Source organism: Brachyistius frenatus, unplaced genomic scaffold, assembly GCF_029030835.1.
Source record: "Brachyistius frenatus isolate BFR_SWC_R1_liver_20210118 unplaced genomic scaffold, ASM2903083v1 Contig_10, whole genome shotgun sequence".
NCBI lineage: Eukaryota > Metazoa > Chordata > Actinopteri > Embiotocidae > Brachyistius > Brachyistius frenatus.
In genome coordinates this window covers 2,062,307-2,089,390 of record NW_027210609.1, presented here as the reverse complement: position 1 = coordinate 2,089,390, position 27,084 = coordinate 2,062,307, and the positions used below count along the sequence as shown (strand labels likewise).

General features: G+C 41.9%; 2 protein-coding genes across 3 annotated transcripts in view; one reads left to right on the top strand and one right to left on the bottom strand.

Moving 5' to 3' along the window:
* The window catches only part of trim62.1 (tripartite motif containing 62, tandem duplicate 1), a 34,044-nt gene extending 16,854 nt beyond the window's left edge, over nt 1–17,190 (top strand). Inside the window, exons 3-6 of the mRNA XM_069690849.1 lie at nt 6,053–6,148; nt 9,875–10,131; nt 12,182–12,297; nt 16,216–17,190. Coding sequence (XP_069546950.1) covers nt 6,053–6,148; nt 9,875–10,131; nt 12,182–12,297; nt 16,216–16,766 — 1,020 coding nt within the window. The 3' untranslated portion in view covers nt 16,767–17,190. The remainder of the gene's footprint in view (nt 1–6,052; nt 6,149–9,874; nt 10,132–12,181; nt 12,298–16,215) is intronic.
* A 6,476-nt stretch (nt 17,191–23,666) lies between these two features.
* On the bottom strand, nt 23,667–27,084 carry LOC138616500 (uncharacterized). 2 transcript variants are annotated; one of them, XM_069690848.1, is made up of 3 exons: nt 27,033–27,084; nt 26,247–26,396; nt 23,667–24,933 (listed from the first exon to the last, which is right to left on the bottom strand). In XM_069690848.1, the coding sequence occupies exons 2-3, from the start codon at nt 26,392–26,394 to the stop codon at nt 23,795–23,797; spliced, it is 1,287 nt and encodes a 428-aa protein (XP_069546949.1). In that variant the 5' UTR covers nt 26,395–26,396; nt 27,033–27,084; the 3' UTR covers nt 23,667–23,794. The 2 variants fall into 2 exon arrangements, with proteins under 2 accessions (XP_069546949.1, XP_069546948.1); XM_069690847.1 differs by lacking the exon at nt 27,033–27,084 and having other exon boundaries at nt 26,247–26,499.

Below are 27,084 nucleotides of genomic sequence, written 5' to 3'. Positions count from 1 at the left end.
AGACCTTCGTTATCAGTTTAAACACCATGAATCTTTTTTCATTTGAGTGATTCATATATTAGATTTGATTTTCAGTGATGTGTTTTTTTTTCTTGGCTATTCTTATGTGGGGCTATACATTTGCATACGCTGTGCCCTTCCTTGCTCCAGGAAGTGGAGCAGCAGCCTTTGAGCATTCATCATTTCCATGACGTGTCCTATATTCAGAGGACTGGCGGAGGCCGCCAGCGTCAGCGCTTCCACTCAACTCACTGCTATTACTAAATGTTGCTGGTAATAAAGAAGTAGTAGGAGAGGGGGTCATCACAGATGAGAATAGGTCCTATATTTTTGTCAAATAGTCAACAGCTTGTCAGCTAAATCAAAAATATTGAACAATGTAAAATTAAAAAGACAGTAGAAAGAGCAAAATAATTGCCGAAACATTTAGTTGATCAGTCAATTGGTGAAAAACTTACTAAAATGTTGCCATATTAATACTAAGGTCATTTTCAAGCTGTTTCCAGAGAAACCAATGTGAGGATTTGTGACTTCTTTTTTGGCTTAGGACTCAGTTTGCCCTTGAATCTGAGAATTAGTGACGGTGTGGCATCTGGCATTTTGTAGACTATACACAGTTCAGTTGTCTTTTATTTTGTCTATTTTTCAAATGATTGTTTAGGTGTATAAAATCAAAATTCTTACAGCCCAAGGTGATGTCATCAAATTGGCTTGTTTTGGCCAACTAATTTATTTCACTTTCATTTATTTATATACACAAGTCATCTCAGGGCACTTGGCACGGTAAAGTTGAGACCCGATAACATTAAGGAGGGAAACCCAACAATTCAACAATCGCCACATGGACAACAACTGTTTGTTAACAGGAAGAAATCTCCCAACCAAATCAAACTCGGAGGTATGCGATCATCTACCTCAACCGACTAACAGCACAGGACCCAAAGATAATCAATTACTTTCCAATTATACTAATTATTTAATACTTCATCATATTGGTATTGGTGGGGCTCTACTTGATACGCATATTATGTGATTATTCAATTATCAAATTTGTTGGCAATTGATTTTCTTTTAAATGACTAATCGATTAAGCTACTCTTTTCAGTAAATTGCTTAGAAAGCAATATAAATGTTATGAAATCATAATTTCTCACTAAAAAGGATTTACTTTAAGCTCAAAGGGGAAAACGTCTTTTATATCTTCTGTCGGTCCAAACTGAAATAGTTGCTCACGCACCCATCTAGTATCCAGGCCGCTCAGGGTGCCTCTGTCTCACTAGGACAGATGTTGGACGGGAATAGTGTCTCTGTCCTCCAGCCTTCTCTGGCAGGCCTGCTCAGTCAGCTCAGCTGGCCTCTGCCTGCTCTGCTGGCTGAGCTCAGGCTGCTGGGACGCACTCGTCCCTCTGGAGAGGTTGCAGGCTCTGCTGACGCTAGAGGAAAACCAGGCTCTGGAATGTAAGGCACAGCTTGAGCTCAATTTGATGTCTTGGAACAAATACACCAGAGTTTGCAGCCTGAGACAGCATTTTTGTGTTCCTGCTTTTTTTGTGTGTGTGTGCTAGTTTTTGTTTTGGCGCTGGCGGGGGGAGGGGGAGAGACGGGGGAGGGAGAGGTCACACAGCTGTCACCCCAGACAGACGGGTGTATCCAACCATTTATATGATTGGCCTTAAGTCTTTTGGCCCACAGTTTAACATTAACTTTGCACACAGCTCATGTAAACAAGTATTACGGTTTCACCCGCTAAAATGATGACCTGCTCTTGCTGTAACAGAACATTTTGGTTGGTAAGGAAACATTTTAAACGGCTTTGTGCTGACACAATGCGTTGTAATCCCAGAGGTCGTTGGTCTGCATTTTGATATTGCACTGGCTGGCAGCTTTAGAGAAGAACGTTGCGTCAGAGATGTCCGAAATATTTTTAAAATATCTTGCACCTCGGAACACAAAGGTCATCTCGCAGCGAGAATTCCTGCGGTTGTGACATCAGTAGTTGTTGCCCTCTCTTAGCTCTCTCTCTGCAGCCGGCGTCAGTGTCTTCAGGCTGCACTCGGTCTGGCATTGAGTGCTGTGAAAGGGTCCTCGCACCGTGTAGACGGGACCACACACCGGCTTGTCACTTGTCATCAGGTCATCATCAGGATGAACTATTGATGAGCAGAACTGCTCTGAACTTTCACCTGAACTTAGTTTATAAAAAAAAAAATAAAACAAATGCAGCATTTTCATCTACTAGCAGAACCTTTCTCTGTTTACTGTTTTTCTGACCTTTTATTTCCGATTGCTTGTATCATGTTACTTTTACATGAGCAGTGATGTTCAATCTTTCCACTTGCCCTTGTTTTTCAGAGAATTCCTAAACTTGTTTGAACGGGAATGATTATTAGAAAATTATACACTTAGGCCACCTTTTTTCCAGTCAACCAGCCCTTTAATTAAGGTGGGTTGATTTTGTAAATAAAGCAACAATTGTTTGGAAAAGGCTTACTTTGTGCCAGAATGCCTCCTGCAGAGCTTCAATTGAGTATTGAGAAATCACAGGAATTCTGTTCAATTGCAGGCTTCCACAAATATTTTAGATTGGTTCCATTTGCATTCATTATTTTAATCCCAGGGTTTGAATTTCCTGGAGGAGCTGCTTTATATTTCACCTAGAATATACAGCACTGCACTACTGTCTTTACCTCCACATCAATAGCTTCCTTTGTAATGTCCACACAAATAGCCTTGAGCACGCAGCATTCTGCTGCCACTGTGATTTTTATACTGCGCATAAAGACGAGATATTTCTGACCTGGTCATAGCAACATTACAACGAGCCCATGAAGCTCACTGGCTGACCGTGATGGCTGCGGTGTGTTCACCGCTGTGTCATTGGCTGACGTCCTGTTTACCCACCCTGTCTGCTACCTGACAGAATTACACCCTCAGCTCCATGAAGGTTATGCCAAACTGTCCTTATGAAAGTCGCTTGCAACACATTGAGTTATTGTGGCCTCTACTGGAGTTTGCCCTGGCTGCCTAACTGTAAACAGATCAATAAGATTGCACTGTAATTAACGCTGCATTCTGTACGTCTTCCAGTGAGAAGATTAAATTGCACGTTTTTGTTGCATTTCATCTCTGTCGGTTCACTTGAATGAAATGGCTGGAAGCGACTCTTGTCTGCGCGCGAGAGGAAGTTCTCCATTCTGCCAGCTTTTTATTATTCATGCCGCGACACTGTATGTTGTTTTGTTTGTTGAGGCTCGCAATAACGCTCTTTAAATCCTGAACGCGCCGCTGAATATAATCAAGCTCGCAGCTGTAAAAAAGTTTGAAGAATTCTAAGTGTCAAGCACAGTTTTTTTTTTTTTTTAGGTTTTTTTTTTAGAAACACTGTTGTTTTAATAATGTATCCACTTGTATAGTGTATATCTACCCAAGAGCTGCTAACCTGACAGGACAGGAAGAGGAAGAAGGGAATGACAGCAGGATGAAATGAGTTTTAGATTTATAATCCCCCAGCCGTGACCCCTATTTCCTGCAACTTGACGTCCTGGGGAAATGTCATGTCAGACTTGTGTTGGCCAGATTCGATGGACAGGAGAGACACCTCCACACGCACAACACGGAAAAACACACACAACCGCAGTCCTGCACACACGCACACCTCGATGTAAGAGCGGCTGCTTACACCAGCATTCATCTACCTGCATTTGTTTGTTTTTGTTTTATCACACAATAAAGGCTTTCTTGTCATCGTGCACACTTTTTCTGTAGATACTGATATGTTCCAGCAATTTCAGATCTGTCTTTTCGTTCATGGGTAGAAATGGACACTACGGCTGTGTTTTTTTTTCTGTTGGAAATGTAATGACAGAAAATCTCCATTTAAAGCATGGTCTTCGCATCCAGGAAGATTTAAGAGGATTATGTAATTGCACGTTATAGAGGAGGTTTAGGGGCTAGAAGTTTATGAAGGTTAATTTTTGCTGTTTCTAAAATGCAGCTTGAATTAAGTTTAACAAGTTCTCCGGTGCATTTGATTTTTAATGGCTCCTAAGTAACAGGAACAGGGTGGATATATCCAGTTAGTCATGCAGAGGATGATGCAAGACTCCCAAACAATGTGAATCTATAATTGTATGCATTTAATAAAAAAAAAAGCATTCGGCAGATGATTTGGGGCTATCGGAGATGCGTGGGCTTATGTTGACACATCCATCTATCGTGAGTGATGGCAGCAACAGTTAAGACTTGCCCTGCCTTGATCAGTCAGCCAGTGCGCAGCAGAAGAGTGGAGGTACGTGTTTTCTCTGTCAGTGTCGGTCTATCTCATTGTGTGGGAGGAGCGGCCTTTGACCTGCTGCAGAAAAACGCGTAGCAATGAGGCGGAGAGCCTGCCGAGCCTGCCGCACTTACTATCATTAACATGGAGAGTCACGCTCCCCCTCTGCACCAACTATAGTTTTCCGTTGCTGTCCTTGAGATGAAACATGCCTCATTACCACAGCCTTACATTCGCTCCTTTTAATTTTGCTGCCAATAATCAAGCGCCCCCCCAAATAGATGCTTTTTTTTTTTTCCCATTCCACCGGTACCTTCACCTTTTTTTTATTTTTTTTATTCCTTGTGGACTATATTGTAAAATGATATGGATTTTTTCTTCTTCTGCCAGACAAAATCTGTTTGGCATTCATTTCAGCCTCACACAGGAGCTGAGTGATGGTTGTTTTATTAGCCCCGCTAAGCTGACAGTTCCATTTGGTGGATTTTTGCTGCAGTCGGTGTTCAGAGGAGGTGACACTCGGTGGATCACAGAGCAGGCAACGCGCGGGTTACTTGAGCAAATACACCAGGCAGCAGGGTGGCTTATCAGGGGGGGCTTGAAATAAATGGAGCTTGTGTCAGGATGTTTCCTTAGATCTTCTTTTTTTTCCCCTGAATCAAACCAAAGGAAATTATGCCATTTTTCAACCAGTGCACACATTCTGTTTAATTTGTAGCTGTTTGTGTCAAATTTCAGCACATTTGTCTGTTTACATTTTTGGGAGGGGTGTTGATAAACTAAAATTCAAACTTTTGTCAATGAGCATGAAAAGAGTTTTGGTTTTCCAACAAAAAGGCTTTGTTATTTTTGATTTCCTTTTAATTCATAACAAAGCCACGGTGAAAGTTCATGTTATAATATTTACACACAGGCTTATATTGGTTTTTAAAACGGCAATCAAATTCGTTTGACAAAAGTCAGGTCCATCGTGCCGTGCATGTTTTTATCCTTTCGAGAAAAAGGGTCTTTTGAATGTAGTTATTTATTGTAGTAACAGAAGTTTGTGATTCCCCTATGAATGCTTTTTCTCTGTTTGCCAAAATGTGTCACCGAAAGAGGTATTTGGGAGGTTTTTTTTTCGACTGCATTTATCTCGGTTCATAAGTCAAGTCAGATTTTGAGTGTTCATTTATGTATGGAAGTCCATACTTAAGGGAGTACATCAGCTAGGCCACTTTTGTGTTCAAATATAAAACACCGGTGTTGTTGGCACGGGGGACTTGCTTAAAACTCTGCAGCATTCGTGACAGGAGCCATCCCAGCCTGCTCCCGCAGAGCCTCCCTCCTGCTGTAGGGAGACTCGGAGGTGGCTGAGCGGTGCGGGTTCTGCCAGCATGTGCCTGACTAGAGATGAGACCCAGTTTTTTCTGACGGCGCCCAGCATCTCCAGAGATTTCATTTTTACCCCTTTCATATCTCGCTCTCCGTCTGGCTTGTTTGTTTCGTAGCTGAGGCTTAAATCTTTACTGCCTCATACCCAATCATAGAGCCTCGTAACACAAATAACACAATACAATTTAGAGGAGGGAAAAATGCTTGCCTGCCAACAGTATTAGCATTAACTTAACGTAAGAGGCCGTGGTTCTGAGATATCACGGGGGCAAAGCAGAAGGTTTGTGTTTCAAATTGAAGGGAAATCCTCCAAATACATTTCCTAATGGAATTTAGCTCTGCTGTTCTGTCATGTACAAGTCTAATCACCAGTCGCTGCTCTGTGTCTTGTTGTTTGTGTTGCAGAGGGAGATGAAGGAGCAGCTTGCCACCCTGCAGGACAGTGAGAGGGGACACACCGAGGCCCTGCAGCTCCTGCAGAGACAACTCACAGAGACCAAGGTGGTACTTTTTTTTTTTTTATTAAAAATTTTGTTTTTCATAGAGCTGCACCAGCAGCAACCATTTTCCCCGATGCTGCAACTGAAGATCATTTTCGTTATCAATATAGTCAGTAAAAGGTTTTTCAAATGGTGAGTTGGAAATTTGCATTAGTCATTTTTGTTGGAAAACAAAATACATCCACCATAATTCAGCATGAATTATAAATTTGGTCTTTTGATGAAACAGTTTGTCAGTTTATCAATCTAGTAATAATACAATTGTTTCTGTAGAGCTGCAACTCAGTTATTTTCAGAAGCGATTAATAAGTCATTTAATTCTCACCTTATCCTTTAGTCTAAACAGTTGTTGGAATAGTTGGAAATAGAAATGTACCCGAAGTTATGTGTGCAAATCAGTTCAATGTCAACATTTGAGAGCTAACAATATATATATATTTATTTTTTTGGCTTGTTTGCTTTAATAACAAAACAACTTAAACAATCCATTAGCAAAAATGTTGTTGCTGTGAACGAGAAGCTTGCTCCTTTTTCAATGACGTGGCACGTTGTCATGTTGCAGAACAAAGTGCCATCGCGGCGCAGTTCAAGTCGTTTGCACTGAATGTTTCCCCTCAGACGCCTCAGAAGGTCTCGGTAAAACTCGGTGTTGACAGTCTGACCCCGGTGGACAGATTCGCGGTGCACAACCCCGCGAATGTGGAAGAAAATCGTGTTTTTACCGGTCTTGGACAGTGACGTTCTGCCCATCTTGAAACGCCAATGTCACTCAGAACCTCTCGCCCGGCTCATTGCTGCGGGCGTTCTGAAGCGTTCAAAGGTCTCTGTTGCCGATTTCCTGAGTTCGACACAAAACTCCCAAAAGTTACTGCTTCCCCCTGCTCTGTGCACGTCGTGGTGTTGCGCAATATCCACCCGCGAAGGGGGTAGTAGCTGAACTTTTTGATCCACCCTCGTAAAGAAAGAATGTGTCGGTGAGCAGAAACATCAAGGGCAGACCTGCCTTTGATGTGTGCAGTGTTTCGGTCACTGATTATCCAGATTCCTTCTTAACTGCTTTCGATTGACTGTTAAATTCCAACACGTAAATTGGCTTATTGAGAGTCTCTTCGACACCTTGTTTTAATCATCAAACCATCAGCATTGGCTCCTCATGTCACCTGTTTTAAACACACACACACAGACACACACGTCTCTCAAGTAGTGACATCGAAGCTATTGACCAGGGGAAAGTCTCTGGCGATGTCACAGCCGTCAGCGGTATTTGTCATTTAGGGAGTACATTTCTCTTTCTCTCGTATTTTATGAATTTATTTATTTATTTGTTTGTTACTTGCTGTCCGATGTTACTGCATCACTCACCTTTTGTGAACGAGTTCCGCACTGCAGGACACTTCACTGCCAGCCAGTCAGCCCTGTCCAATTCATCAACTCACTCTAATCGCTGGAGCTGCCCCCACTTCTCATTGGAAATGAGCTGATCTCATTAGATTTACATCCATTGGCAGTGAGTGCTCCTCCTGAAAGAGGGTAACACCGGGACTGTATTCATCCGATACATTTAGGAAACTGACAATGAATTGTCTCCCTGCATTAATGCCTTGTTTTGTTAGATTGTAGGTTACGGTGTAGGCTAGTACGGTGGCGCCACAAACACCACACATTTTCACACGTGCAGTTGTACTCCCTAAAGCCTGTAAACAAACTTTGCCTTGTAAAATGAGTGAAATTCCCCCACAGACTGTAATTAAAAAATGGACTTATTTTTTGATCAGCCGGGAGTCAGGCCAAAAGGTGGAGTTGAGACGGTCCAAATGAAGACTGATTGCTGAAACTAGCGCTGTAGAGAGTCTCTGTTTGGCTGCGGCAGACAGTCGATAGCTAAAACCTGGAGGTAGCAGCTTTCATACTGAGGGCACCCACCTGTCGATCAAAACGTCCCCCTCGTTTATTAAACGCAACTTTAAGCCTTAATACTATTTATACAGGTGAGTCATTAAAAATGCATACCCCGTTGAGCTGTTAGAAATAAATTATAGAAACCAAAACCGAATTTGTACGAGGCTGTAAACATATTTATCTCAGATTTAAAGTTGGTCCTTTTAAAAAAAAAAAAAGAGAGAGAGGGGGGTGTCGATGAGGATTGACTCCCGTTTGGAGCCAGCCTCAAGTGGCCATTCGAGGAACTGTCGTTTTTGTTTGGCACTTTGGACATTTGCTTCATTGGTCTGCCGCTTGAATTTACCTTTTTTGTTAAACAGACCTGGAGCTCAGTGCTGGTAATAAAATGGCGAACAATTCACTGCAGCAGCTCGGCTCTCATTTGAACTAATACGTGGCTGCTTGGCACTCCAATTTGAGTCATTGGCTCGTGTGTGCCGGTGGAGGGTCTCCGTCTGAAGGGAAGACATTGCGTCCTATTCATGCGCCCACCAGGGATTCACTTAATAATCACATGCTGCCATGAAAAGTATCCAGCCTGCTGTCTCCAAGGGCAGCAGACTCCCTCTCAGTGCCATCGCAGCCTGCTGGGCCAAAACAGCAAACACCGTCAGTGTGACTGGTAGCTGGGCTGCTGCAGACCTCCTCCTCCTCCACGCCATCAGTTTTTCAACTCTTAACTATGCAGGAGGGCTGTGTTGCAGCAGCCCACCTTAATGTCATAGCTCTCATGCTTGCTGAGACATCGTCATCTTAACAGGTTCTCACAGGCAAAGTGAGAATACCTGTCCCTCGCTTGTGAAAGAAGAAGAGAAACAGGCCTGCTGGGAGAAGAAGATTGATTGAATTTGTAGGCGAGTGTAATTAAACCACAGATCACAGTTCCTAAATCCAGCTCCCCCTGTAAAGATCAGAGGAGCGTCTGAAATTCCCTTCTGACAAAATATTCATAGACGTTTCATACAAATGTGTTTCATCTGAAATTCTGGTGTGGATTACTGTCATTAATTAATTATTCTGAGTTGCATTTTAATGGGATATCTTCTGAAGCTGTGTACAAACACAAGTTCATTAAAATGACAACAGTCACGGGAAAAGTTTTAATTATATGTCTAACTGTCCGGTCTGAGGTGCTTCAAACTGAAAGTCTTCTGCTCACCTCTGAGCAATCTTTGCAGGGTTTTCACATCACACATCTCTGTTCTGTCTTTCTGACACTCAGACTGCTCACACGTAGATGATTAATTCTCTTTGATGTCCAGCTTCACATTTTCCCTCCGGAGCTACAAATCATTTTCTTCAACTCTTTAGCTCCCGGGCTTCTGTTCTCCGTAAATTGCTCCGGTCACTGTAAAAGCTTCAGATTTTCTCTGCCTTTCCGCCGGTCTTGTAATCTGGCTTCCCACACCGGATGGCCTTTGTGCCCCCTCCCGGTCATCTTTTAAGGTTATTTCTGCTCCAGTATACTCATGTGTCTCCTCAGTGGTGTGAAAGCTTTTTTTATTTTCTCCATGAAGGGTTGTACAAACACTGCTCTCAGGGAGCCTCTTAAAATCAATACATGTGAAAGGTGAATCAATGAATGACTGTTAATGTAATATTAACACCCTTTAGAGTACTGTGTAAACCCTTGAATAATTGACCCATGTCTAATTAAGAGTTTGGCTACTATGACTGAAACACTCAACCAACTCCGCTAACTACAGTATTGAGACTGTTTTACAGGCGTTTATAAACGCGCGGCCGAGAGACGTTTGCCGTTTCATCTTTTGTTTCCGTTTTCCAGTCTTCGGCCAAGAGCCTGCGTGCAACCATCGGGGATGCTTTCGAGCGCCTTCATCGCTTCCTGCGCGAGCGTCAGAAGAGCATGCTGGAGGAGCTGGAGATGGACACGGCTCGCAAGCTGGCTGACATCGAGCACAAGATCCAGCGCTACAGTCAGCAGCTGCGCGATGTCAAGGAGGGAATCCAGATCCTGCAGGAGCGCCTCAACGAGACGGGGCGACACGACTTCCTGGAGGGTGTAGCCGTCACATCTGAGAGGTGCTTCACCTGAGCTGCGTTTTCTCTTAACGGCATCATCACCGTAGTCCAATCAAAAAAATGTTGTTATAAATACATGTATTTTGAGAAGGATTAGGTATAGTTTAGGCAGAACGGCAGAAAAACGTGTATTATAATACCTCCCAACATGCCAAATGTGTGTTGTGCTTGTGCTAGCAAAGGCTGCTGAAAGAGAAAAGTACAGATTTGAGCAACAGCATTAGCTAATCCCTGAACAGATGGAGTATTAGGCCTGAAATACACCAGCTGTATATTAATCTGGGAGGAGGACTTGAGGACAATTTAATTGAACAGTTTAATATCTTAATGCAGCTTGATGAGGTTTGCTATACAGTTGGTGAAACTGACAGATTCTAACATCACTATATCTTTAATTTGATTACGCCAAAATTGTTTGGCGTAAGTATTATTTAATTAAAGCTACAGGTGGCCAATGTCTTATTGTTTGAGAGGAAATGGTTTGTGCAGATTTTGTGGCCATTTAAATTTTTTTCAATCAGACAGAAAAGTCCCAGGAGATTAGTAGAGTACTGAAATGTAGCATCTGTAGCCCTGAGAATCAAAAAAGGTCAAGTATCAAATGAATGGATAAAGTCTTGTTTTCATTCGCTACTTTTTTTTAAACCCCAAAAGGCAACACGTTTAACAGATTCATGTTTTAAAGAGGTTTATGTAGAAATGTTAACAATATCCAAAAAGGCAAAAGTATTGAAAAAGGTTTATTAAGACGCTGATATGCCCCTACATTGTTGTGCACAGCTCTTACACTCGGCTTGTCCGACACGGAAACGTGCAAACGGGCAACCCAAACATGCGAGAGATTTAAAAATACAAAGATTACAATGTGAAAGCATCAATCTGTACACGTGCAGATCCGTTTATTCTGGAGAGAAGAGTTCTTTCCTGCTGTTCGGCAAATCCGCCGTCATGATACTGATCCGTCAGGTTGCAAGAGCACCTGGCTTTTAAAGGGAATGGGAGATGATGCTCCATTTGTTTTATTTTATGTTACGCACAAACCACACCTTTGATTAAGTAAGCGATTAAGTATAGCCCTGTTGAATCATGCACCTTACTTTATCCACGTTTAAACTAGCAGAAGTGGTTTTGGACACGCGCTTAATACAGTTGCACCATGTGCTATGGATTTTGTGCTTAAATCATTACAAACCAGCTCATTATGTTGTTTTTTTCCTTTCATTAGTCACACATCTGGATTTCTACAAATTATAGTCATTTGGACGTGTTATTATGTCTTGTGGGGAAAGACCTTAAAGTCGCAGTGAAACAGCAGTTAAGAGTCTCTTTTAGCTTCAGTGATGTGACATATTTCTAACAGCACATGAGGGCGTAGTAAAGTTTCAAGAGCATTTTTAAATTCAACTTTAAGGTTGGATTTCAGAAAAGTTGTCATCGAGTAGAAGGAAGGACTGATAGCCTCCTTCCGCACCTGCAGCCTTTGATCAGGAGGAAATGGAGAGAAAAATGACGAGACTGCAAACATGCACTTCTTGCTGACTGAGATCGAGCTACCTTTGATCAGATCAGCCATAGAAATATTTAAGTCTTATAAAGAAACAGAAAATAGTGTGATTTCTGATAATAAAAGCACTCAGGAATTTTTATTTTTTATTTTTTTGATTTCAATTTATCCTTTGAAAACCACAAATAATTAAAGACTTTTAGCTAAATGGGGATTTCAATATGTTAACCAACCCAGTCAATGTCTTACCTGAACTCTAACCTTTATTTAAGTGCAGTGAGTGATTCATGTGGGCGCTCATATTCAATCAAACTGTAATGGTGTTGGAGCCGAGTCACTGATCACTGTGGCTCGAGATTTATAAAGCAGTTTGTCAGCTGTTTAATGTCAATGATGGCACATTTCAAATGCACAAACCAGATTAACTCGGTGAAGGATCGACGTTGTGGGCTGAACAAGAGGCAGCACTACATGGAAAAAAAAAAAAAAAAAAAAAAAAGCAGCAAATTAGATTTAGACTGTTATTGATCTGTTTCTCTGTCCCAGGATTAAAGGGAAGATACATGAGACCAATCTGACGTATGAGGACTTCCCGACTTCCAAGTACATGGGGCCCTTACAGTACACAATATGGAAATCACTCTTCCAGGACATTTCACCAGGTATGTTACCACGTCTACACCGTGAGATGTACGTCACTCAGACATGTGGATAAATATTCAATACGTTTATGGCACCGGTAAAATTGCTTTAAAGTTTTTATCTAGTATCGAAAAATGCCATGTCTTTCGGTACCAAATTTTAAACAACTAAGCTACATCCGTGTTTTTATTTGAAAAGCACAGCTTTTCTACGTTTATGCTGCGTTATCAGCGCTAGTGAGACCACAACGTTTCCCATACGCAGCCTCGCGTAGATAAAATCACTCGTTTTTAACTTCAGTAAATCACAAGTTAAAACACCTTATTTCACTCTTTTCAGAGTAATTTTGTGTCTTGAGTTGACTTAGCTGTGTGCCCTGCAGTAACCGAGGGAGGACCCGATGCATCTCTGTGGGCAACCGGCTAGCTACAGTCTACCGATCTCAACCCGCGTTCAGAGAATATCAGTAAATTGTGGCATCCACTCGGGGACATCTGGGAATTGTAGCTACAGAAAATAACCTGGGTTACACTCTTCCCCTCTAAACTGCATTAAAACTAAAGATTTGTACCGCAATGCAAATTCTAATTATCTATTTGTTCAAATGGATTTTAGGAAATTGATATATGATATGACCAGGATTGTTCAGGAACCGAAGTCAAGATAGATTCAAAACAATTTGAACGCTACTCAGCCCTACATGTAGGTTAGCGAATATAAAGATTGGAATCAAGTGTAAAGCACCACAGGCACTAAAGAAAGAGTTACACATTTAAAAAGTATGGTTATTTGCTCTCTTGACCAGACTCGAATAAGTAAATCAATACCACTGCCGTGTCCTGTCATTAAATATGAGGATATAGCTAGAAGATGGTTAGGTTAGCTTCTCAAAATATGGGAAACAAACAGCCTGGCTCTTTCCCAAAGATCCCTTAATTACATGTTACACCATGTTTGTTGGATTGATTTGAAACTGGGCTAAAACCACACCAGTTTTTTTTTTTTTGGTGTCTGTTTATTGGTTTTGGTTTGTAACAATAGAACTGCAAATTGTTGTTTACACTTTGGTGTTTGTGCAAATTAAACAAACAAGTTATAATGTGTCGGTTAGAGAACTTTCGATGAGCTGGCTGGTGGATTTGTTTACCTTCAGCGAGAGCCAGGTGAGCTGTTTCACCCTGTTTCCAACCTTTATGCTAACTGCCTTTTTATTGTAGCTTTATATTTAACGATATCAACTGCCTCATCTAACTCTTGGTAAAAAAAAAAAAAATAAAAAAAAAGTAAATAGCTATATTATCCAAAATGTCATATAGGTCGACTATATGGCTGCAAGTAACAATTATTTCCTCTATCATTAACCTGTTCATTACTTTCTTGCATCAATTAGCTGTTTGGTTGACCAGTGTTTCCCCCAAATGTGCCGCTTAATATGTCTTGTTTTGTTCAGACCAACCGTTCAAAACCAAAAGATGATCTGTTTATCATCATGGACAATGAAGGGAACCAGAAAATATTCACATTTAAGTTTTGTTTTTATCCCAAAAAAATGACTCAAAACGATCAATCGGTTATCAAAGATTTGGCTGTTCATTTCCTGTTAATCAGCTAATTGATTAATCGACTAATCGTAGCATATCAAGTTAATAATATAATTGTATGGAGTGTACCAGCATTGATATTGCTGCCATGCTTCTGAGCTTCCTTCTTTTGTTGGCGATCTGACCTGGAAAGGTGGTAATGTCCTTCAGACGAGCTCCACTCCCTCCTCCGCCCCACAGCCATCACTCTCTTACAGAAGATTACTTAAAATAATGTGGCCGGGATATTTTAACTCCCTCAATCAATTCTTCCATTTCAGCCTGCTGCCGGCTGAGGGGAGGCCAGGCAGTTTCTTGGCCTCCCTTGACTGGCTGCCAAATGGAACAATTGGTTACGATCCATCACCAGCAGTTGCCAGAGATGCAACAAAGACATTCCTCCCATCATCCCTCATTGCTCGCTGTCACTGACGGGTTAGCGGGAATAACTACAGGAGAGCTGTGCTGCTGTTTTTTTGTGTGTTTTTTTTCCCCCTTCCGTCTCATGTTCAGCAGAAGAAATGGAACCTGCTCCGACGTGTGTACGCCTCCATGTTTTTTTTTTCATCTTACACAAAGAGGCATTCAGGTGATGAAATTTTAATGACCAGATTGTAACAAACACTGGAGAAGGCATTTTCCTGTCCACTGGCCGTCCTCCAGACACTTCACCTCCGTTTATCCCGGCTCATATTAATACAGAGGGACTAGATATAAATGCCTTTCCCACTCTTTCCTGAATCTCCTTTTAAAAGAAAGCAAAGGATCAAGCCTTTATTGTTTAGGCTCATATGCTTCCCTAACAACTTGCAGATCCTCCCAAAAACCACATAACTGCACCGAGAAGCGGCCTCCTCCTCCTCCTCCTCCTCCTCCTCCTCCTCCTCCAGGCCTGTAAGCCTGATCTGAAGCTGCTCCTCCCATCCCTGTAATTACTGCTTCACTGTATTGTTTGCACTCCTGGCGTGGTCTCATGTTGCTCAAACTGAGCCACCTTATCGAACTTAGGAGAGCACTCGACTTAGAAGGTTTTACGCGTAATGATAAAAAATAAAAAAACAGATTATAAAAAATAAATGATGGTGTACTCGCAGTCACACACACACACACACACACACACACACACACACACACACACACACACACGTTTCATTTTCCTGAAATAAGAAAGTAGCTGTTGGATTTGCCGTATAATAACAAGCCATCAGTCATCTTTTACCACAGGGCATGACTTTGATTACCTCCTCGAACTGTGGCAGTACTGAAATATTGTTTTATATTTTGAGTGCGCGTATATAAATACTCAAAATATAAAACAATATTTTCTCACCTACCTCCAGTGGTGTCTTGGAGTGCAATCGGCTTGCCAGCAGTACTGAAGGTACAGGACAGCTCACTGACGGCAGAATGTACCGTACAAGATTGCAGCGGAGTTTTGTTATTTGGTTAGTTGATTTTTAATAGTTGATTAACTGAGTTTTGTTTCCCATCGTAGTCGATGGGGCTAAAACTGAAGTGTTTCTGTTCTGTGAGTCAGATGTCAAAAATACTTCCGCTGTTTCCCAAAAATCACTCCATGAATTGTTTTGATTTATCAAATAACTTTAGATACATACAAAGTTTTATCGGCACTGTGACTTAAAAAAAAAAAAAAAAAAAGACTCTCCTGCCTGTTTCTTCATGCAGTCCCGGACTGACTCCACGATGTTGAGGTCAAGGCTCTGTCGGGCTCGGACTCCTTGTTCCTCTCATTGCTGAAGACGGGTCTTGATGTATTTATATGTTTACGTTTGGGGTCGTTGTTGTGCTGCAGAATAAATTTGGGACTGATCAAAGGCCTTCCCGGTGGATAAGAATCTAAAATATTTTATGCACAGTGCTGTACCGTGTATCAAAATTTGGTCGAATAAAACCGAAGCAGCCATCGGTGCACGTTTCCTAACCAGACGGCAGTTTGTGACGAAATCCGTGGGAGCATTTCAGAGATCCATTCATCACCTCGACCCCACCTCTCCCGTAAAGTGAGCCTGGATGGTATTTACTTACTGCCTCGGCATAAAACCTTTCACACTGCAGCTGCATGACACCGATAAATGAGATGCAGAGAATGACACTGCTGTCCTCACTTTTCTGTTTGGCCAAGCTGAGTCAAAACATACTGATGTGTTTGGTTGTTTTTTTTTTTTTTTTTTTTTTTTTTTTTTTTTGGGGGGGGGGGGCTTTCTTATATTCGTATCTATGACTAACCCCGTTCAGATCTGGACCGTTGTTCTCTCTACGGTGTTCAATCTAAAATAAAGTCACTATCGGTGTAAAAAACGTCTCTTCCCTCGCCTTCCGTTTTGTTTTGTTCCTCAGTGCCGGCAGCGTTGACCCTCGACCCCATCACAGCCCACCAAAGACTGATTCTCTCAGACGACTGCACCATCGTGGCCTACGGCAATCTCCATCCGCAGCCCCTGCAGGACTCCCCTCGCCGCTTTGACGTGGAGGTGTCCGTCCTGGGCGCAGAAGGCTTCGTGTCGGGCGTTCACTACTGGGAAGTCATGGTGTCCGAGAAGACGCAGTGGATGATCGGCGTGGCCCACGAGACGGTCAGTCGCAAGGGCAGCATCCAGATCCAGCCGAGCCGCGGCTTCTACTGCATCGTCATGCACGACGGGAACCAGTACAGCGCCTGCACCGAGCCCTGGACCCGCCTCAACGTCAAGAGCAAGCTGGAGAAGGTGGGGGTGTACCTGGACTACCACAAAGGCCTGCTCATCTTCTATAACGCGGAGGACATGTCCTGGCTCTACACCTACCGGGAGAAATTCCCCGCCAAGGTCTTCCCCTACTTCAGCCCCGGTCAGAGTCACGCTAACGGCAAGAATGTGCAGCCACTGCGCATCAACACTGTACGCCTTTAGGAGCTCGACACGTCTGTGCTCGGCTCTGACGGATTCATCCGGATTCACCCGTCAGAGCGCTCGTGTGTTTCAAAAGATGTTTAAGAAATTAAAAATGTTTAATAGGGTGTTTGAAATGTTTCTCTCTTTCAGTTAACTGTTAGGAATTCGTGCTCGATGTCGCTCTTAAAACTTACGCTGTTACTTTTCTTTTTTTTTTTTTTTCCCTTCACTTGAAACGACCATACAGTGACAGCCTGCACTTCAGCCTGATTTTGCATTTTGAATTGAAAAGATGACACTAAATGGAGACGAGGGACCCCCCCCCCCCCCCCCCGGGCTCCTCTGGGGTCTGTGGCAGCAACGGAAGAAAAAAAAAAAGTGATCCTCCCTTTTTAAAGTAACTGTCTTAAGACCTACCTTGCACACTCCCAGGGGCCGCTGCTCTCCGCGACAGGCGAGGGCACTCGCCGTCCCCCTCGCTCTGTCCAAACAAGTGGACAGTGAAGGCCGGTCATTCGTCCTCTCTGTGCTGTACAGTCGGCTTAGCTTTGTTTGTGGACCGTGATCGACAGCACTCTGCTCCCGTTTCGGCTTTCGGTCGGCCGGCGGTCCACTCCGAACCCGTCGAGCCTTTTGGCCCTTTCCACTTCTTTGTGAGACTGCGACCTTAGTTTTCTCCTGCCGGTCACATCCGCACGTGTCTGTGCAGTCTTTAGCGTTGCGAGGAAAGCTCCCGTTCTTTGTGCACCAGCGATTATCCGCATCACCTAAAACACTGAACGAACGAATGAGGAGTGGGCTACCCGTTGCCCAGCGGAAGGTCTGTTTAGAGGGGGGGGGGAGGTTGTGCAGAAACATGCTGCTATTGGTGGAGTAAGGATTGTCAGACTTGTATATAAAGCATCAAGGGTAAAAAGGAATAAGTCTCTCATCGTGCTGGCTCATGTTTTTAACACTGCACCCGTGTTTTTTTTGTGTTTTTTTTTTTTTTGTCCATTTAAGTGTTGGATTTAAATACATTTCTGCTTCCTGTCATGATGTTTGATCCCTTTGTCTCGATAGAAAATGAATATTAAATCCTAGCGTGTAATTGTATGAGGCAGAGACCTCTGGTTGTAAAAGCAGAACATTTCAGATGTGAAAATCTGAGGAGTCAAAAGAGACAACAAGAGACCAACTGTTCTTTCTTATTTCAAATCACATCATTTATGGAAATGATTTTGAGCCGTTATATTTTGGGGAATTGCAAATGGTGAATGGACAAGCAGTAAATATGTTATTTCTCCGCAACTGGCGTTCCCAAGGCTGCTGCTGCGTTACGCAATGATGAAACCGCTGATAAATCCTCTGAGGCTCAGTCATGTTTGTGTTCTCGCTCCTCGTGCCTAAAGTGCTCTTGTTTATCATGAGTTGTACACAAGTCCTGCAGAATCTGCTCTAAGAGGCTCTTGTCCTTCAGCCAAGTCCAACATACCGAGAGATGTGTGTGGTTGGGGGGGGGGGGGGGGATGTTTTGGACGTCCTGGTTCAGCTTTGGTTGTGGTTGATTAAGCCCGTCTGGCCCTCCAAACAAACACGTGCAATGCCCTAGTGTTCATTTCAAAATACTTTGGGATCAAGTAGAACTCGGCAGGTTTTTCTTCCTTGGAAATTCGCAGAGGGGAAAAAAAAAAAAAAAAAACTTTGACCTTCCTTCGCCACTGTACATCTTTGCATTTGTATGCGTGTCGTCTGTGTTGTCCATTTTAAAAGAAAATCAGGGCAGTGCCCTCGTTTTTGTTGGAAGTGATTCCTTAACGTGCAGTACGCTGCAAACTGGGGTCAAATTGTGAGCATCTGCAAATTATTCCTGGTGTTTGTTTTAACTTGCACAGATCAGCAGGAGCCTGCGAGTTATTCGGACGGAATAAATGGTCCCGAGCGACACCTGGCACAGCTCATTTTCCAGCCAAATGTATCCAGACAACTCTGTGAACCTGCTCTGTGGGTGTATTTAGTAATGTGTGAGAATAATAAAGAGCAACATACGGTTCAGACAATCACTTTAGTATTCGGTAGTTTTTATGTCTACAAAATAATTCACACGCAGCTGCTGCTTGATGCAGGTAAAAGCAACATTTGACCCCGGGTTTGCTGCGTGGCGGACCTCAGTGCGGTCTGCTCCATTAAAACTTTCTGTTTGAATATTAAGAAGGAGATTATTGTGAGGTGGTGCTGGGTTACTGGTGATGGCGATGCTTACGGTTAAAAATGAGAGTAACGATGATGACTATGACACTTTTACTGATTATAATGATTATTGTGTCTTTTGATGATGGCCGCTGTGCACCCATCATTGTGTGAACACACTCCAGTGCGCTTTTGCTGCTGGAGGTTTGTGGAAAATGTTTTAATGTCCAATAAATGACTGCGAAAATCAGACGGTTTCGTTAAGTTTGTCTCGACTTCAATGTGCATCAACGCTAATGCTGAAGAGCAGCGAATGAATGCAGTTGTTTTCTCGCACGATATAATGTCTGATACCTCACCTCAGGGAATCTATAAATCTGTATACCTCACTGTGTGGCAGTATAGACTGAATGAATGAATACATTTTATAATGGCGTTCAAAAAACAAGTGCTATTCGATGTCGATCTTAAACTTCACAGTCAGTATGTGGCGTTAAACAGCTTCCGTGTCGCGCAAATTTAAATAGATTTTATCTGCTCTAAAAAAAAAATAATTATTATTTCATTTCATTTTTATTATTGCTTTTCTTGATGAATACTGGGTGGTATTATCTCTTCAGGCCTGTTAAATCTTTTCAAAACAACACTCAGTCCACAGCTGCTTGAAAGACTGCTTAGATACAGGTAAAGACAGATGGCTTCATCTATTGGAAACCACAAATGTCTGTACAAAATTTCAAAGTAATTAATCTAAAAGCGGTTCAGAGATATGAGTCCAAATCAAACTAGTGGACATTTCCATCTAAAAAGTCTCTGCTAGTGTTGCTAAAAACCATCTGGGGATAAAAAATCGCTCTTCAAGTGCTCATGGCTCATAAAACTGTACCCTTGAAACGGGGTGACAACGTAACTTCATTTTGAAGGGTCACAGGCTGAAAGTCGTTGTGAACCACAGCTGTAGAGGACACACATGATGTATTACTGGTGCAAGTTTCATTGAGAGTAATTAAGAGAGTGAACATGAGCGATCGCACTACAATGAAAACAATATCAACATAGATCACGCATTGAAGCCCTCAGAATGAAACCTATCTGGGAGGCAGAGGGATCCTATTTGAAATGTAGGAAGGCCTTGCCTCTGCTTGTTAATACCTGCTCCAATTCAGTGAGAGTTTCATGCCAGACACTTTAGTTGAGTTGTGCCAAACTCTCAGCTCTGCCGAGCTCTCCAGCAGAGAGGTGGGAGGCTGCGCACTCTTTTTCATTACCGTTCCCTATTTTGGCATCGTCGGAGTCTCTGACGTGTGACACATGATGAATAAAAAAAGACGTCTGCCGGAGTTCAGTGTTCCCTCACTGCGAGTGAGCCCCAGCCTTCAACACGTCCTGTTCATTTGCCATCTGTGAAACATCTGAGTGCAGGGTTGTTAAACTGCAGAATATTTTGAAATCATGATAGAAAGTGAACTTCTGAGTTAGGATCTGCGTCAGAAACCCAAAAAGTCGTACTTTTTTTTTTTTCCGTTGTAACTTTTAGCGTCTCTGTTTTATTATCCCACCCTCCAGAGCAATTGAGTCGAGTTGCATCATGATTACAGCTGTTCCCCCAACAAACTGTGCGGTTTGAAGCCGAGTGACATTCGTTCACAGCAGACCCTCGGGACAAGTGGCTTCATATTTTCAGCTTTGATGCTGGGTACTTTTCTCTGCTCACTCCTGTGATTAGAAACATTTTTATCCAAGTAGGTGTCCATCCTGTAATAGGCAGTTTTACCCGAGGGGAAAGTGTCCATTAGAAAGTCACAGAGCTCTCCTTTGAGAGACCCGTATCTGATTCCAGTCAGATGTGGCCCTCCCGAGGCGGCAGAGGAAGCTTTTTAATCTTGTAAGTAATGGGAAAAGCAGAAATGAGGGCTCACTTTTGTCATCATTTCATTTTTTTTTTCTGCTAAAGAACAAGAAATGTAGTTACAATGGCGGTGGCATGAACAGATTTATCATCTGTATCATTATACAGTACATGATTATGTACTATATCAAATTAAACAGGACTTCAGGCTAGTGATCATACTCTTAAGTGAAAACTTAACAAAAAAAACATTCTCGATTAGTCCACCAACCCTTCTGATATTTAATAATTGAGGTAATTTATATAGCACAAATTCACAACAGTGCCCGCTTCCTGCTTTTCTCTTGTTATAGTGATTTTCTTCTACATGAACTATTTTATTGCTTTTGAACACCGTTGTTGAGGCAAACTTAAGCATTTTGAAGACATATTGGATTCGAGAAACACTGTATGCAGATATTTTATAGGCTAAACAATTATTCAGTCTAATCAAACAATAGTAAAGTAATATAAATAATAAACGATTAGTTTCAGCTAAATGTACATTAATATTTTTTTTTCCCTATATCTTTCTTTGGTTTAAATTAATAGACTCCAGTAGTTTCTCTCTTTGATTTAAGCACAAACTGCAGTCCAGACCTTATTAAATTAAATGTGTTCCGTTCAACATCTACAAAATACGATGTGGTTTCATCCTGCCTCAGAAACTGAAAGCAGAAAAGAAAGAAGTCCTGTGTGATTAGTTATCTGGCTGCGAGCAGCTAAATCACGTGTGGGTGTCTTGTTAAAGTAATAAAATTTAACACAATTAGGAAGAAAATTATCTCAACTCTTATATTACCATAGCCAGCAGTTCTTGATCTTTTTTTTTTTCCTTTCTTTCTTTCTTTTTTTTTTTTAAACCACAATGCAGCACGGCTCCTGCACTGAATTGTAACAACTTTGACTGAGGAAACTTAAAGCAACTATTCCTCTTAATGTCATCATGCCCTAATTTAAAATACAATCCTCAAACACACGCAAAGCCTCTGCACTCATTAAACCTTTGTCTGTAATAAACACACAGAGGAACGTGGCCTCCTTTAATCTTGCCAAAGTCAGCGTGAGCTCCCCAAGTTTCTGAACCACACTTTGAAAGAAGTGAGCAAACCTGTGACTCAATCAAAGGTGAGACTACATAAAACTTTTTTTTTTTTTTTTTTTTCCCTGAGTCCCTTCACATCCGCTGTTACTTTGTGTGTCGTTGTTGTACCAGAGTGCCCCCTGGTGTTCACACGTGTCCCTGCTCACCTGAGACTGAGCTGCCACACTTGTCTGTGCAGGTTTGATGAGGCGTCCGTAAACACGTGAGTGGCTCAGCGGCTTGTTTTCTTACGTTCATTTTCTCCAGTTCCAATAACAATATATTTATTTGTATCATCTTAAAGGCGCGGTATAAACCTCGAGCACAAACCATTCTTTGACTGGTCTGCAGAGATTAGTCCAACATTTTCTCTTAGGTTAGTCTGACGTAAACTAAAAATGAATGGAGCCCAAGCTAAACTAAAACCTGACATCAGCTGCTAAAAAGAAATCAAATATGACGGCTCGTCACGTGATTTTTGCTTGTAATATTGTGGAACAACGACATGGAAGAGTTTTCCAAAAGTCGATAGCAGTTTGCATATTATATCCAAATCTTTATTTTTTTTTTATATAATTTTTTTTTAAATGTTTTTCCTTTTTGTGTCGTTACATTGTGTCATTTTTCTTCCAAGTAAGATATCTGTAACTGTTAAATTCGTTAAGGAGGCAGCAGGAGGAGCTAAGGTCTAATGTCGGTTTTTCCAGACAGCCATGTCTGACTTAAAATGGTCAAAAGTTAAATAAATGTATAAGTCTAACTGAAGTCTGACTATTAGTGTAACTATTGTATTTTGAGAAACCGGCCCCAAGTATTGTAATTTAAAGAAAGAGTTTTGGGAAATACGCCTGTGCATTTTTTTTGTATCGAGAGTTAACCACACTGATGGATGTCTGTTAAACATGGCGAGACAGTTTTCTGTTTGAAAGTAAGAACATCTGCCGACCAATATCTCTAAAGCTCACTTATCGGCACCTTGTATATTCTGTTAGGCTAATCCACGGTTTTATGTACCAAACTATTTTTTGTTATTAGCAGTAGGCCAACTTGGTGCCCGACAACCACGAGAGACTTAAACAAGTCACCAACAGGGTTTTTGTATTGATTAAACAACAGAAACGATGTTCATTTGTGAGATTTAAAGGCGCTGGTAGGCTGATTGACTTTTTGGTACCTTTGGAAGGAGCCAAGCCAGCTTCTTTTCTTTTTTTGTTGTTATTTAGCATGGTTGAGTGTTGCCAGTTTTAGCAACTTTAAATGCACTTATATTGTTTAGTTCAGTGGTTCCTAACCAAGAGCCCATGAGACGATGAACTGCTCAAGCCCGAATACATTTTTTTGAAATTTTCTGTTGAAAAAACATTCCAACCTGTATTCAGTAAAAATGAGAAATCTGGAAGGCCAATCTGAGCAACCTCGGGTTCTATGGATAAAAGACACTTTGGAGAATTTTGAAATACAAAAACAACCTTTAAAAAACAACAGCTAATTTAAGAGTACAGACGACAACAACAAAAGAATCTGGTGTGCCCTCAAATTACTCAGTATTTCTTTTTAGACAGCTTTATGCAGACTTTAACTTGTTTTATAACCCACTGTGTGTTGACAAATAGCTGCAGATCCTAACGCTCTGAACAGTAAAAGGCCTTCCAGCCATCTGTTCCAGTCAGGTTTAATGTCTCCATCAAAAGCACGCCTCAACCTGCCTCCTCATCACCTTTCAGAAGTTTCCACATATAATTCCTCACATGCAAATAACTGCTCAGAAAAGTTTACGTACACTCTATTCAAACCGGTAGACCTGTCAACAGGTAGACCTGCTGTCTGCACCAATTTAATACTAATTTGACAATCCTGTTGCAAACTGCCACCAATCAGCCTCCACTTCTTCCCACGAGTCCTGTTTTAAACAAGTCTTTCAATGTTAGGGTTCGATGTGTCTCTTGTGTCTGCTGCAGATAAAACTAGAGATTTGACGCACAGCTCCAGCAGCGTCTCTATAGTCCTGATCAGAAGAATATTCACGCTGAGGTGGAAAGGCAGCACAAAAATGGAGAGCGCACTCACGAACCCTATCATTACATTCACCCTGAGGCAGGGAAAACCCCACTGCGGCCACCCACACTGGCTGCTGTGCCGCGAGTCCACGTCTTCCTCTGAGATAAATGTCAGAGGTATACCTCTCTTTGTCCTTTCGTGCTCCTGTCCCCCCCTCTTTCCAGACAAACACTCGGGGGAGATGAGGACAAAGTCTCCATGGTGACGTGTCGACATCTGCACGCTGTTCCAGGAATATGCTCTGTGAACGGTGCAGCTGCTCTCTGTTTTCTCTGGGTCAACACAGAGTACTAGCTCTGACACCGACGTCCCAGGATTCACAGGCTTGAAGGGTGCAGACGACTCTGGAATGAGGTCTCGCCGGCAACCGTTACCTTTACTGTAAACTTCAGGTCTCTGTCTGTGCGTCCTCTCCGTGGGTGCAGGGGCCCCGTATCGTCTCTGCAGGCCTGTCAGGAGGAGCAGGAGGAGGAAGAGGAAGGCCATGCACCAGCAGAGATTCACGGCGTGGGGCATGTCGCTGAGCAGGTTGGGCAGACAGCTGACAAGGGAGTTGGTTGTATGCAAACAGGCAGCAGTCCACACTTCCTCCAGTTTCCATTGCCACCTGACATCGACAGTGACGATGAACCACACTGACAGGCAGCAGAGGTAGCCGACAACATGGGACACCCTCTTGTCTTTATCTTCATCTGAGCTATTGCTGCCCTCCTCCTCCTCCTCGTCCTCGTCCCCGACATTTACCTTCCCAACATTACAATGCTGTCCATCAGTGCCCACTGCGTGACTCTGTTTCCTGTGAGCGAGGGCAGCCTGATGCCCCAAACATCTGATCAGAGTCTCCACAGCGATCAGAGGGATGGTCAGGAACAACACCGCTCCATATATGTGGCTGAGGAAGAGCAGGAAGCGCAGGGCAATGACATCACCTGATGGGTTCAGTTCAGTCAGCCAGGGCTCAAAGATGCAAAGAAAACTCAGAAAAACTGAGAACACAAAACAAAGTGTCAGTGAGTTAGAAGTGATTGGAGAGTAACAAAAATGACAAGAAACTATAGTGATATCAGTTAAAAATCCTATCCCCATTTTTCCTGCTCCAAAAACGCTGGATCCCAATATTTCCATTATGAAACTCAACCCACACCTACTGAATAAACAAAAAACATGCGTTAGGATATCTTGTGGATTTATATCTTGTGGAGCTGCAACTTACAGTTCCTTTTATCGTCAATAAATTTGAATAATATGTTATAGTTTGGGCTGTAAGATGCCAAGAAATTGTAAAAACAAGTTCCAAAAGACATCTTAAAATATCATGTTTTTGTTAGCACAACACTCCATAACCCAAAGATGGCTTATGTTGAATTAATTAGACAGTCAGTTTACAATCACAGAGACAAAGAAAAGCAACAAATCCTCAAACTAAGAAGCTGCAACTTGTTGCTTGCGGCAATCATTTAGTTGCTGTTAATTCAGACCATTAATTGATTCGTTGTCTCAGGTCCACAGGTCTGTCTGTAAAAAATATCTCAACAATGTCCACCGTTGTATCATTAATAGTATTAAATAACACACATTTTTAAATATATTTTAATTAAGTGTTGGAAAATTTCCAAAGTACATTTACTCTGTATTTGTACTGTATTTAATGTAAATTGCATTTTGAGGTAATTTACTTGAGTATTTATTTGAACAACTTAATACTTTCACTGAAGCTATCCTTCGTTTAACTGATATTGTTACAAGTTCATTTTTTAATTTGATTTTGCAAACTAAACCTGCGTTAAAATGACCATTTAGATATAATACATTATGAAAGATTAAAAGCCACACCCGAACAGGTAGTTTGAGTTATTATGACAGACCTGCTGAGGCTGAAGTTGTGCAAAACTACCTTTGCTGTTTTTTTTTTTTAGCAAAAGTCTGAACAATAACCAAACAATAACCCACCATCACTGCAGAGAGGCGAGATGTTAAACCACTGGAAGTCAGATCAAAAATAAGATATTCAGGGAGAGTTAAATTACTCCTAAACAACAGGAAATGGGCCATTCAGATAATTAGTACATTGACTTTGATACTTTAGTAAAGGTATTTAAGTATAACCAGCAAAACGTTCTTAAAGTAAAACTGTGGATGAAGGACTTTTACTGAGAGCTGTTAGTTTTGATGCTTTTATTGAAGTGGAGGATCTGAGGATCTGAATTCTCAGCTCATCTGATGAAAAGAAAAAAAAAAAAAAAAACACTGGATTTGAGCACTGTGGTGAGCAAGATAGTACGCCTAGTCATGTCCTCACCTGCGACCAGGAAGTCGGTGACTATCAAGAGGCAGCAGCAGCAGAAGCTGACGGGACTGTAAGAGGCAGCCAGTGAGGGCAGGAAGAGAAAACTGCAGGCCAGTTTGCATACACACAACGCCGCTGCTCTCGCCAACACACCGTCCATGGCTACAACAAAACAACACATGCGAGCCCACATATCAAAAAACAGGTTTTCTGTTTTGCCTCAGGGTTTGGGTTCTGAGGAATGCCAGGCACCCTTTCTGACAATAAACTCTCCCAACAATGGTAAATACTTCTGCAGATTCTATCACATTTTATAATCATCACTCCACTTCCAGTGAATGTTTCTGTCATGTGCTTCCAGATCAATATTTCATTGTGTACGTTAGTAATGAATCTTGGACCAGATGGCTGTTTACAAGTGATTAAAATGGAGAAGCTCAGGAATAAGTTCATCTGTCTGCCTGTGTCAGCGTGCATGGCATTTAAATTAATTTCAAAAGTGATATTCTAACAGCTGCGGTAAACAAATGGAACTTGTAGTAATGTGATAAATACAGCAGACTTGTGTGCGCAGACTGTGTTGTTATAACCTGACTGGGAATAAATAAATCCACCTCATGACCATGACACTGTAATCAGACTGGTTCAGCCGTTAAAAACATTACCATCATCTCTATATCGCATGGTTGTAGAAGAAATTTAAAAATCATTCACGTTAAACATGTAACAGAAAAATATAAATCTAGATTTTTTTTTTAAAAACCCAAAAAACCTGTCATGAAGTTAATTAGCTCTTACCTGTGCTCACAGGAGCCCACAGAGCAACATGTCTATGCGAGCTTCAAGCGCT